The sequence below is a fragment of the Melopsittacus undulatus genome, chromosome 6 (assembly GCF_012275295.1).
Source record: "Melopsittacus undulatus isolate bMelUnd1 chromosome 6, bMelUnd1.mat.Z, whole genome shotgun sequence".
Classification (NCBI taxonomy): domain Eukaryota; kingdom Metazoa; phylum Chordata; class Aves; order Psittaciformes; family Psittaculidae; genus Melopsittacus; species Melopsittacus undulatus.
The window spans coordinates 66,019,992-66,032,842 of NC_047532.1; the positions used below are offsets into that span (position 1 = coordinate 66,019,992).

At 40.6% G+C, this 12,851-nt stretch overlaps 1 protein-coding gene across 3 annotated transcripts in view; it reads right to left on the minus strand.

The window, feature by feature from the left end:
* Positions 1-8,737: 8,737 nt before the first annotated feature.
* Positions 8,738-12,851, minus strand: part of ARHGAP29 (Rho GTPase activating protein 29) — a 50,640-nt gene continuing 46,526 nt past the window's right edge. For all 3 annotated transcript variants that reach the window (XM_005146536.4, XM_031046717.2, XM_031046716.2), the window contains exons 21-23: positions 11,792-12,098; positions 11,505-11,613; positions 8,738-10,562 (exon numbers count right to left, since the gene is read on the minus strand). In XM_005146536.4, coding sequence (XP_005146593.2) covers positions 9,664-10,562; positions 11,505-11,613; positions 11,792-12,098 — 1,315 coding nt within the window. In that variant the 3' untranslated portion in view covers positions 8,738-9,663. The remainder of the gene's footprint in view (positions 10,563-11,504; positions 11,614-11,791; positions 12,099-12,851) is intronic.

A 12,851-nucleotide genomic window follows, 5' to 3' on the forward strand; every position in this document is an offset into this window, starting at 1 on the left:
GCTCCAGCTCCCCTTGCCTTCCTCTAAATCCTAGATTGACATTGCAATCTTTCTGCAACAGTAGTGAAAAGAAATTCAAGCCTTCATGTCAAGGCCATAAAATCTACAGTCTGCCAGTGGCCTGGCCTCTCCTCTTCGTCCTGGCTCTTTCCTGAGCCATCTATCAGTAAGAGTTTCTGTCTCAATGAGAGATTCCCTAATGGTACACAAAGTCTTCACTCATGTTCCTAACCTCTCCCTATGTAGGACATACCTGCACCACTTTGTAACTGTCACTACCATTAGGAAGAAAATTTGTAGCGCAAGGCCAGAAATGGGATTAGGTTTGCCAGCTAAACTGGCTGTTAGCATGTCTAGCTGTTTCTCTGAGACTAAAATTATAAGTAGTAAAAAAGCCAAAACAAGTAATATTGTGGGGGGAAAAGGGCAGTAAAAAAGGTTATCCAGATTATGCTTGCTTTTAACCTTCAAGGTTTTTTACATTAAACCTTGCTAGTTACATTTGCGGATAGATGGGGAGAGCTATTCCTCCCAAGAGGAGCACCTCAATCCAGACAAGAAATTAATATGCATAAAGTACCAAAGGAATTGCTCTTTAGGAAAGTGACTACCAGATTGATTACCAAGTTTCTGCTGAAAGAGAGTTTCAAAGTACTTCTCCTTTTGGCCTAAACAAAACTATGTAAGGGACGGCATTCATACATGAAATGCAACCAACATATAAAACTTATAACGAAAGATTAAATTTTACTTGTCAGACACACTTTAGAATCACCTTTAATTTTAGGATGAACAAGAATATGTTTGTATTTCCCCAGACTGCTTCATTTCACTAGGAGCTAAAGGGAAAGAACCTTGCTTTCATAAAAGGAACAGCTTCATAGATAGAAGTGTTGAAGTGTATTAATCTTATACTGCTTAGAAATCTGAATTAGACAGGTGAACACGAGAAAAGGGTAGCAAAAGAGTAACTTAATTCAATCAGAAGACACTGGACATATAAGCCTATGATTCTGTATCAGTGCAGAAAAAATAAGCAATGTTTAATTTTTAATCCTGACATATCCTTTCCTGAGCATCACTTAGAATAACAGCATTGTGTGGTTAAGATTCAAGCTCTAGTAATTTAATTACAGCAAAACACTGTAGGTTAAAAATAATTAACTATAATAAAATAATGGAGTAGGACCATGATAAAAGTAGTACCTATGAGTAATGTATTGAGAACTCCCCTTAGGGTCGGGAGGTACATGAACTTCTGGAGTGATTAGTCATGGTGGAGACCTAACTTCATTCTTTAAAAGCAGCAGCCTGCTCACAAGATCAGTGGTGGCTTGATACACCTACAATTAAAACCAGCACAGGCACTAGAAGAAATTCAGTTTCAAAAAAAACAGAGTTGATTCATTAACATAGATACTAAATCCCTCCTAAAACCAGAAAAAGCCCCACATACTTATGAACTGTTTTCCATGAAGAAGCTAATGCAAATGATGACTTACTATTTAGAATGGCTTTTGCTTGCTGCCTGAAGACAACGTGTTCAAGGAATGTGAATTCTATCTAAGGCATATGAAACCCGTGTTTTGTTAGTTTTCCTTTTGCAGGAATTGATTGTCTTTCCAGAGAGCTGATTGTAAGGACGAACAAAAACAACTTGGTTCTAACATACTATTGCAACATGGGGAAGACTCTTACAAAGCCCCAATTCAAGAAACTGAAAACCAGCAATTTTTTACTTTTTCCACTTTTTTTCCCCCCAGCAGTTTATGGTATAACATGGAAGAATGATTTGCTGCATACATTCAGAAAGAAAACTCATGGATATTGTTGACATCTTGTAGTGTTACATATGGAACCACAAGAAGGTACCTAGGGTAAGAATGAAGTTCATAATTTCTTTTTCCAGCTGACACCACAGGAGGCCGTATATAGTCATGCAGTGAATCATGAATTTCTGTACTTTACTTGGTGTGAGGTGAGGAACTGGAAATGATGCAAGCAAATAAGCATCATGGAGAATAAAGATTCCAATTCTGACTGGCTGTCAACAACAAAAAATAGTTATTCCCTGATTTCATCCTGGAGGTTCAGCAGACAATTCCTAGCTTCTAGATTGTTAGCAAAAGGTTCCCTTACTCTGCATATACTGTATCAATTACACCTTATTATCAAAAGCTATCAAGAATTTCTCTCAACTGAGTATTTCTTTGAGCCTGAATTTAATCATTGCAATGATTACAATTATGTTCCTGCTTTTTCTGAGGAACTTGAGCTCCAGGGGTACTAACATATCATAGCCATCCTCAAAGCATCAAAGAAACATCAGTACAGTGTTCATTAATTCTACAAGTCTTTAATAGAATCAAGCAAATACCATCCTGGCTAACTTTCTGAGCAGATTCTTTCAAATGTATGTCTGCTGATACAGCCTTAGAGAAGGCAGCAGTCTTTTCCACTACTTCAAAACTGAATTCATAGGGTTTTCAAGCTTTCTCTAAACTCTACTTTTTTCATAAAGGTGGCACAAGTGTTTTTTTTCTATTGAAGACAATGTTTTAGAGACTAGGATTTTTTTTCTAAGCTTCCTAGACGAATCAGAACTTCAGGAACTGGAGAAGATGGGGTTTTTTTCACCCCATTCACTTTCACAAATAATTCTAACAAAATTTATGTCCTTGCTATTGCTATAGTTTCCCTGTGAAAGGCCAGTAAAGTTTGTTCTTGTAACATCTGCATGTGCAGAAATACGAGTAGTCCAGTATGTTTCTTCATGGACCATTACTCTCGAAGAACAGAGACAGCGAGACACAAAAGTAACTGTTCCACAACACCACTGCAGGAGAAGAAAGAATTCATTCTTCTCATCTGATCTTTGTTTTTTTTTTTTTTATTTTCTAGAACTTCCAAAAGATCAGCAAGCTGCAAGCTCACACAGAAATACATTAAGCTAAATACAACATGACCTTATGTATGCTCAGGCTCAGACTTCCAGAGATGTATTCACACAGCTTTTCAACAAACTCTGTCCTACATCAACTAATATTCACTAAAGCAAGTTACATACTGGTATTAAATAGCTCATTTCACATCTCCAACCCAAATTACCCACAAGTAGTATGGTCTGTACCAGAAGCAAGAAAGCACTAAATGAACATGGAATGCTTTACAGATTTTCATCTGTAAGGGCTGAAAGAGACAGCAATGAGGTACTGGAATGGGTTGCCCAGGGAGGTAGTGAATGCTCCATCCCTGGCAGTGTTCAAGACCAGGTTGGATGAAGCTTTGGGTGATATGGTTTAGTGTGAGGTGTCCCTGCCCATGGCAGGGGGGTTGGAACTAGATGATCTTGAGGTCCTTTCCAATCCTAACTATTCTATGATTCTATGAAAACCTCCCACCAGTGTTCATGCTGAGCAATGGCTCTGTGCAAGCACTACCACAGCTTCCCTTACTGCAGCTAAAGTAGAAGCTGAGCACAATCCAACCTTTGCTATTAAAAAAAAAATACATTAAAAAGGACATAGCACCATTTTGCCTGTTTCTTTCTCCTTCACAGGGCTTTGGGGAGCCCTTTGAGAATGCTCCATAAACCTTAGTTTCACTGAATTTAACAATAGGTTTACACCAGATCACACTGCACTCTGCACACTGCTTCCTTCCCAGCACCACCTCAGGACCTTGAAGCCTCTGCACAAGTTGCCACCTAAACCACTGACTCTAACCTGACTTCTTTCACAAAGGATGACACAGTAACCTCCTCTTTCACAAGTGGCTTTGGTCTACTTTCTGTTGGACATGTGTTCATATAACAGCTGAGACTGACCCTGCTGCCATCATGACAGAGAAACAAGGGGCTTTATAAAGCTACAGAGGGTACTGCACTCTAATGGCAGTGCAAAGCCAAGCAAACTGCTACTGCTGCTCGGCTGTAGACTGTGTTTAAGCACCTCAACTATGCCCAAGGCACACACACACTTTAACAGTTTTATTCAGAAAACAACCATTTTAACTCTAAGATTCTAAGTTGAGTTATTTTAAGAAAATGGAGCTTTTAATTTTTATTTTTGCTGCCCACATGTAAAGGCACACAGCTCTAACGGATTAAACTAATCTCTCCTAATCAGATTTTTCACAGCACAATTGGATAAGGGTAGGGTATATTTGTTTTCTATGTTCAGCTACATCAGCTGTGACCCATTTTTGCTTTGTGAAGCATGAGATCCTTGAAAGTAAACAGAGAAAGCTTATGTGGAGCCTATCATTTCACATGGGAGGGGAAAATGCTGCTTGGCCATCAAATTATGAAAATATCCCTAGTAAACTCTCTCACAATGCAGGTAAATATTTGCTAAAATTAACAGAATTTACAAGTTACCTGAAAAGATAGGTTAGAAAATATGCACCCATGTGTACTGGGCATACTCACGGGCCAACACTTCTCATTTTCAGGAATAATGCTTTCCAGCATATAGGCAATTTCTAAACTGGCGAGGTGTTCTTTCTTACACATGCAGCAGAGCATGTCCCTACACACAGCCTCACTGGAAAGTTAACATAACTGATGTTAATACAGTTTTGCCCAGGCAAACTGTAGGGGTGTGTGTGAATAACTGCATCTATATAAGTATATAGACAAAAAGATACACCCCTGTGTGCATGTGTGTATAGAGAAACCTACACATGCAAAAGCTGGGGTTTTCTGAGCTAAATTTTTAACACAGGCATCTTAAACCACTGGGGGAAATCCAAGCTCAAGGCTTTTAAATGTTCCCCAATGTGTTCCAGAGATCTCCATCCTCGAAACAGACAAAGAGCGATCCGAAGGACAAGAATGGGAAGTTCTGGTGAGCTGGGATCAAACCATACTTCTTGAATATGGCTGCTAGTAAACACGTAAAGAAAGGTCATGGAAAGTGAGGATACAAATTGCACTACTTGACTACATGGCAAAGAAGAAGCTGCAAAGAAATGAGTGCACAGAAACTGGCAGAAGCTCTATTATTCACACAGTTGCTAATATAATGTTTCAAGGGGAGTGCTGACAAGAAATCAGAGAGAATAAGTGCCCAGTGAAACCTCTGTTTGAAACGTGTACTTCTAAGAATCAGACTCCTCCACACACTAAATATAGGGAAATGTGACATCTTAACCAGCTCCTACTCACAGATCCTGATGGAAACCCAGTGGTCGGCTAATCACCCAGATTTGTGGCTAAATAAGCACAAAACCCACCACGTGCAAACTCAGAAGGCATGTTTACTGCTTCTGGTGTAATCCAGTTTACTTCACATAGACATTCTTCTGTCATCTGGAAGCATAAGAGCTGAGAGGATTTTCCTCAAATGTTTCACGTTTTGGAAGATGTAGGATGACTTTTTATTCTCATGAGTGAACACAGTTTTCAAGGATCTCATGAATCTCTGAATTAGAAACAGAACTCCCTTCTCCCTACAGAGATAAATGTGCATGAAGATAGAACTTTGTATTCAGAAAGGCTTGTCTCCAAAGCATCTTTCTGTGAGATTTATTTCCACATTGACTTATTTATATAAAACAGCACTGTTTGTTAACACCATTCTCCCCCAACTTTACCAAAACAAGGTTGAAATGATTTGTCCCATTTTCCCAGCATGCTCACTCTATGTGTACATCGACAAATGGGATGGCCCAGTAAGCCCAGATTTATAAGGAAACAATGAGTGCTGAGGTCCCAGTCCCACATGCTGCATGTTATTCCAGATGAGCTCCAATCTGGCCCTGGGGGCTGAACATGCATTAGCAGTTGCAGCACATCAGGTACACTGCTGAAGCACAGGCTCCAGTTTGGTCTCATCCAGAATCAACTTTGAGTGATCAAAAGATTTCACTGTACTGTGAGCTACAGCAGCATGTAGAGGAGTCACTTAAAAAGCACAAACATGGTCTGAATTAAGTTACCAATGTTAGCACACACACACTAGCTGCCCTTCGAGAACATTTCATGTCACCTTTCAGATTAATTTGGGCCACTGCTGCGCTACAGAAGTTAAAGAATTCATGGATTTGGAAGCAAAACTAGGACTCCTTAAACAGAAGCAATAAAAACATGGAAAACTTACTGTAAAAGCTTACCTCATGTGCGAGCACTGCTATGCTATGCAAAAGGTTTCTGAAGGAATGTTCAGCTTGGCCGCAAAGAAACACATATCTTAGATGCAGTTAGTGCTTGTAAAGTAACACCGCTCAGTTGTAAGGAGATTGTTTTAATCCCCTGCTTGATACAGAACAGCTCGATCTGCAAGTTTAAGCACTTCTGAGTAAAAATCCTCCCAGACATCTAAATGACCAGCACAAAGACAACAAAGTCTGTACTAGAAAGACTGATACTTCTGAAGGTATTTCCTCAGATCCAAACAAACCTTGTATTTGAAAAGATAGCCTCAGAAGGGCGGTGCTGGTAGCATCAGGGGCCTGCTAAACAAACAGCTGCCATGACTAATTAGGTCAGCAATTTATGAAAGTCTGTACACTGCCAAAGCTTTAAGAGGGATGAGGCAGTGGGTTACGACTTCGGAAAACGCCATTACCAAGCAAATCTGACACAGAAAGGTTTTGCTCCCCTGAGGGAAAGCCTGGCAGGGTGCCACCACTTCCAGCACCGGTCACCTAGGGCAGGCAGATGGGCTCACTGCAATCGTGGAAGCAATTCCAAGAATAAGCCCTAGGGAAATCTGCATCAGAACCGAAACAAACAATAGAGGCCATCAGGCGCATTTCCAGTCAAAAAGAAAACCAGCCTTTTCCACAGGGAACAGGCTCCGCGGCTGCAGCCTGTCACGTCCCGCCGCTGCCCCTCACGGCTCGAGGCGTGCTGAGGCACTTCCTCACACGTTCCGGCCTGAACGAAACGCCGCCTCGGCACCAAGGTGCAAAACGCTAACGAACGTTTGCCCGTTAGAAAGTCACACACCGGCCTTGATTATCTTCAAGGTCTTTTCCAACCTGGTTGACTGTAGGATTAAGCCTCAGCCCCACAGCCCTCAGGCGACACTGCTCCGCTCTGGCGGGAAGCCCCTGCCACAGCGCCTGCCGCTGGGCAAGCGGAGTCACAACTCCTCAATACGCTGCAAATGTCAAAAGAAGCACTCCACTAGTATTGCATACGGAGTCAAAACATGATAAAGTAGGGACAGGTATAACTGACCTTTAGAAAGTGATGATGTTGTGTTTTTAAGAGGCTCCCCCTGCTGAGAGTAGCCTGGCTCTGGGAAACACTGAACAAAGATCCCAAGCACATTTGAACCACCCAAAACCTTTCATGCTAGCACAACACGGAAGCAATGTGGTAACAAGTAGTAATGGGTATTATGACTTGGTTAAGGAACATTGTTCCTGTTTATAATTCTCTGTCCTAGCACCCTGCCTTGGGGAGTACTGGATACCCTCATCCAACTAGAGAAACTGGTTTAAGTTTCATGAGACATTATCATATTCACCCATGACAGGGCAGAAAAGAATGAAGCTCACTGAAAGTGTGATTCTGACACAGACTTAAAGCATCAAGAGTCCACTAGAAAGGAGAGTAATGAGTAAAATACCAAGTCCAAAGAATAAAAAGGCAGAGAAAAACAAAGGGATGGCTTGTGCCTAGCCTACAGGGAACATTGGAGAAAGGCATGTAGTGACAGCACAAGGGGAATGGCTTTAATCTGCCAGAGGGAAGACTAAGATGAGCTCTTAGGCAGAAGCTCTTCCCTGTGAGGGTGCTGAGGCGCTGGCACAGGGTGCCCAGAGAAGCTGTGGCTGCCCCATCCCTGGCAGTGTTCAAGGCTAGGTTGGTTACAGGGGCTTGGAGCGAGCTGCTGTAGTGTGAGGCATCCCTGCCCATAGCAGGGGGCTGGAACTGGATGAGCTTTAAGGTCTGGGATTCTATGTTCAGTATTAGACATAGACTAAAACACTTAAAAATCAAGTGAGAGAACATAGTTAATGGTAGTGCACAAATTAATTTGTCATCCTGTGGCTTGTGGTCCTAATCTATACTGACCAGCACCATCCTTTCATAGCTATGCTATGAGGTTCTGCTACAATGCCTGTAATGTTTCAGCAACGCTACTTCAGCTTTTTAACTAGTTGTGTGGTGTTCCCTCTTCTCCCCATTCTCAGAGTGGAACAAACTCCTATCTACATCAAGAAACCTTTATCCTTCCTCTTATCATGCAACTTGCAATACCAATCTGAGCAGACAGCAACATCTAGCATCTTCAGCTTTTCTGTAGTACAAGGCAAAGAAAGAGCTCCTAGCATGGCCTTTGCAAAGAGTGCAAGTCATGTTTTTATGGAAGTGTGACAAGGAACCTGAAATTCAGCTTTGAGTATATCATCTTTTGTTCTGGAAACTGAATTCAGATTACATCTACTGAATGCAGTGTGGGATTTTATTTGAGGTATTTTGGGAAGAAGGGCAAAGGGAATAGAGTAGCAACATTCAGTATATTTTTGTTGTAAAACCAGAAAACTGATGCTTTTCTTTTGCTGTCCTCTTGGTTCCTGTATCAGTAGAAAGTACCATGTTAAAATATCTGTACTCTATAGCATGTAAGTGAGGGTTAAGCTAATTGTAATCTCATTAAGAAAAGCATGCCACACCCATCCCTGGAAGATAGATGCAGCAGAGTACTGTACTATTGCAAAGACCACAAGTCTGCATTTTAATAAATTAGAAGAAATCCAGATATAGAAACCATAGAGTCACTGAAATGTTAACAAGTTAATATATTTTAAAGGAAATATAACAGTGTACACATAAAACCCATTTAATACAAAGTGAAAACCATTAGATGCACCTAATAATGCAGATTTTTGGTTATTTCCAGCTCTTTCACTGAAGCTTTGAAACAATGCTCTTCATTTCAGTTACACTGCATAGTAAGTAGTGAAACTGATCTATAGCAAGCGTATTATTGCCTTTTCATTCACCTGGGAAAGAAATGCCACCACTGCAACTGATAGTTTCTCCAGAAGGGCATCCTAACAGAACAGGCTGTGCATATCTGCCCCACTTGCTAAGCTATACAAAAATGTGGACTGATTGCTGCTTCTGAATAGTAAAGCTCAGTAAGTGCATCCTTCTGTACAAAAAAACCCCCAAATATTAAAGTGACAACATAGAAAACTGGCAACAGATAACCATATCTGCTTAAAATATACACATATGATACATTATGGGCAATGCTGGCCAGTACGTAAGTGTTCAGGCACAAAGCTTTAATTGCACAGGTTAGAAAACTCAACAAATGTTTTTACAGAGCAAAGCACAAGCTTTGGTTTATGTTCAGACAATGAATATTAAACCTTCCATTTTTATTATAACATCTATTATGAAAAATGGCTCATAAAAAAATGAAATGAAGCTCAATGCCTTATTCAGTGAGCCCATTCTCTGTATTTAAGACTGGGAATGCATTAAACTTTATGAAAAGCTACTGAATTACAAAGTTTGACTTAACTCCTTCACAATTCCCCAACCCCCCCCCCCCCTTTTAAAAATGCTGCATATATAAAAATAACTCCAATATGGCACAGAAGTGGGATTTTCAAGGGAAGATAAAGGATAAAGGGGCATAGGGAAGCCTCCACTGACAACACCAAATTGCATCCAGTCCAAGAAGAATTTGCACCTTATACAAAATGAGCCTCCCTGTGTTCCAGTTCTTGGATCCTTTTTGGTCTTAGTCTCTGGTAAATAGGCTTCAGATCTGTGGGGTGAGTATCTTCTGAGTTAGTTCCTTGTTCATTTGTGTTTTGTTCAGGATCACCTGATGGAAGTGCAGAGCTCCTAGCCAGTTTCACAGTATTATCTTGGTGAAGCACAGAGCTAGCACTGGCTGGTGCACAAGCTGTAGCAAAAGAACCCTCTCCATTTTGTTTTGATTTGTTAGAGGGTGGTTTATAAAATGTGCCTGGGGGTGGCTGCAATGTTCTTGGTGCCCTGAAGGTAGTAAGAGGATTGGCATCAGCACTATTTCCTTCTGTTGCTGTCTTTCCTGACCCAGCTGAAACAGAATATGGCTTACTAAGAATGGCATTAGCTGAATTGTTACCAGGGCTGCATGATGAAGACAAAGCACCTGCAGTTCCTCTCTCAAGTGCTCGGTTCTCCTGGGGCACATTAGTCACAATCATTGCTGTCCTTGCTGTGATATCATACTGCTTATATTGCTTGTCCCAAGTTTTGCGCAGCATCTGAGTGTCGTAACAAGGAAGCCTGCAGCAGGTACTAGCAGCAGGGACTGCCTTCACCTCTGAAACTTCTTCAATAGTAGGGCTCCTGCCAAGCTTCTCTGGACTTACTGCTCCTGCATTTTGTGAATTTCTCTCATTCAAAACACAAGGAGGAAGTATTCGATCTACAGGTAGGCTCAGAGGCCGAGTAGTTGGCTTTGTCCTTGGAACCCGCAATGGAACTTTGGTAATCTGACGGGTACGTTTTTCAGGAAATAAATTAGCTTTAGAGATGTCCTCACCTAGAGAAACAAAGGAATCGCTGTCTCTCTCTGAAGCTGGACTCACAGCATCACCTAGAAACACACAAATAGATGTGACTGGATCTTTGCATCACAAAGAAAAGTCAGCAAGACTCTTGCCAACAGAATATGAACTTTATTAATGATCCCTCAACAGCTAGTTTTTAGATATACCTCATATATATACTAGGAGTATCTTACTCTAACCAAATGTCAGCATTTCAGCAGCAGTAAAACATACTGTACAGATGTACAAGGAAGACAAAGGAGAACAGGCAAAAAGACACTACACTTTTTTTGACTGGTGCTTTCCCATCACTGAGCATTTTCAGGTTTAATGCTTCAGAAAGTCACACTATTCATAACTGAACTGGTAGCATCAGCTGAAAGTCAGTATAATTAAAAGGGATCATGTATAGTTACTCCACAATAAAGTGGATGAAATAATACCTACATTAAAACAAGTCACTGATGGAAATAAACAGGAAAATATCTTATAGAAGACTGATAGGTTAGCAAATCTGGCTTTTTTTGAGCAGAAATGTTAACATCCAAAATGCTGGCAGCTGATGATTCTGTCAGAAAATTATTATTCCCAGAGCCTTCTAGTTTAGTTCTTGTGAGTGGCAATGATACATATTCTGAGGGAAAACAACAGTCAAAACACGTTGATAGCTGGATATTGGTTTGCAGCATCTTGGTGGATTTCAGAAATCCACAATCACTGCATGATTTCCTTTATATTTTCTTAAAGGGAGAAACTAAAATTCTTGCCAAATACTTTAAAAGCTCTGATTCTATACACACAGGTTTCTTAAAAGCCTTTAGAAAGATTTAAGTCTGTTGCTCTTACAGAGGGTAAACAGTATATCAAGCAGTGATAAAGCATATTTTATCACTTGCTTCTGTCTAAATTGAGGAGCTGCATGTACTATCATCTACTGTATCCACGGCTGCCTATTCACCCACCACAAGATTAAATAAAAGCACACTAACCAGTTACAGATGTATCCACTTGTTCTTTTATATTCTTGCTATTGTTTAATTCCCAAAACAATGCAGCTGTTTCTGAAGCTCTGCTTTCACTTGGAGTGATCAGAATACCCTGTTAACAAAAGTCAGTGCAGAAGTAAATGAGGAGGAAAGGCACTCCTTAACAACAACAACAACAAAAAAAAACCCAAAACACATAGATTTAATAGAAACAGGCTCTGAAATGCTGCAGCATTTATCATAGAAGATGGCTCAAGTGACATAGTAGCAGCACAAGAACCATCACTCACTTCCTTTACAGCAACAAACGATTTCCTCTGCTGCTGTAGCTCCCTCTCTTCTGCTGATAAAGCAACTCTTTCCATAAGGGCAGTTTCTTCAGGCTGAGATATGTTCAGAAGTGGTTTCAATGAAACATCAAATATCTTTTCATAGTATGTTATGAGCAGCTCCACTACCCGGGCTTGATAAGGGTAATCCACAAGTGATGACAAAGAAACTGTGGCATCCGTTTGACGTGGTCTGATCAGAGTTGGGCCAAATATTATGCCAAGGTTGCTGGCTGACATTTTGTTTTCATCACACTGTTCCGTAACCCTGCACAAAGAGGGAAAATAACCCCACCAAAACCCCAAGAGAGTTTTACTACTACAGAAATATTTTGGGTATTAAACTATTATCTTTAGACATAAGAGGCTGAAAGACAAATACTGAAGGTGGATTGGGTAGGCAGGTAGAATCATTGCAGACTACATTTAACAGCAGCTTAGATTAAACAGTTTCCATTGGTGCTAAATGGGTGTTTTTTATGGCCCATTTGGTTAATGTTACTTGTGGCTATTTGGCATTGTTGTCGTTGGGGAAAAGAATGTCTCTTTTGTCCCAAGCAATAATATAGCTGTAGCCTAATATTACCTATTTTTATTGGCAGTCATCAGCTTGGTACATTCTCATCACACATCATCATATAGCCCAGCATCCAGAGGACAAAGAATTGAAATGTAACTACAGAATGCTGGTTTAACAGACATGATACAAGTTCCAATTTGCTGTTAAAAGCCACCAAATCACTGTTCCACCTGGGTCATATCCTGATTGAAATCACACCTAGGTCCCTGCAGCTGCCACTAGGTACTAGTTGTTGACTCCAGTGCTAGCAGAGAATCAAGAATAATGGAGCTCAGCTCTTTCCCTCCTTTCTTTCAATTTTATATTCTTCTTTCATCTGAGCGTTCATTACATTGGAAAAAGAAACAGCAACAGGACATCTTCTAAGGAGTACACAACTACTTACTCTACAGCCATCAAAAGAGTACAAGAGTTTCCTAGTACACAGCACAGAACAGTTTA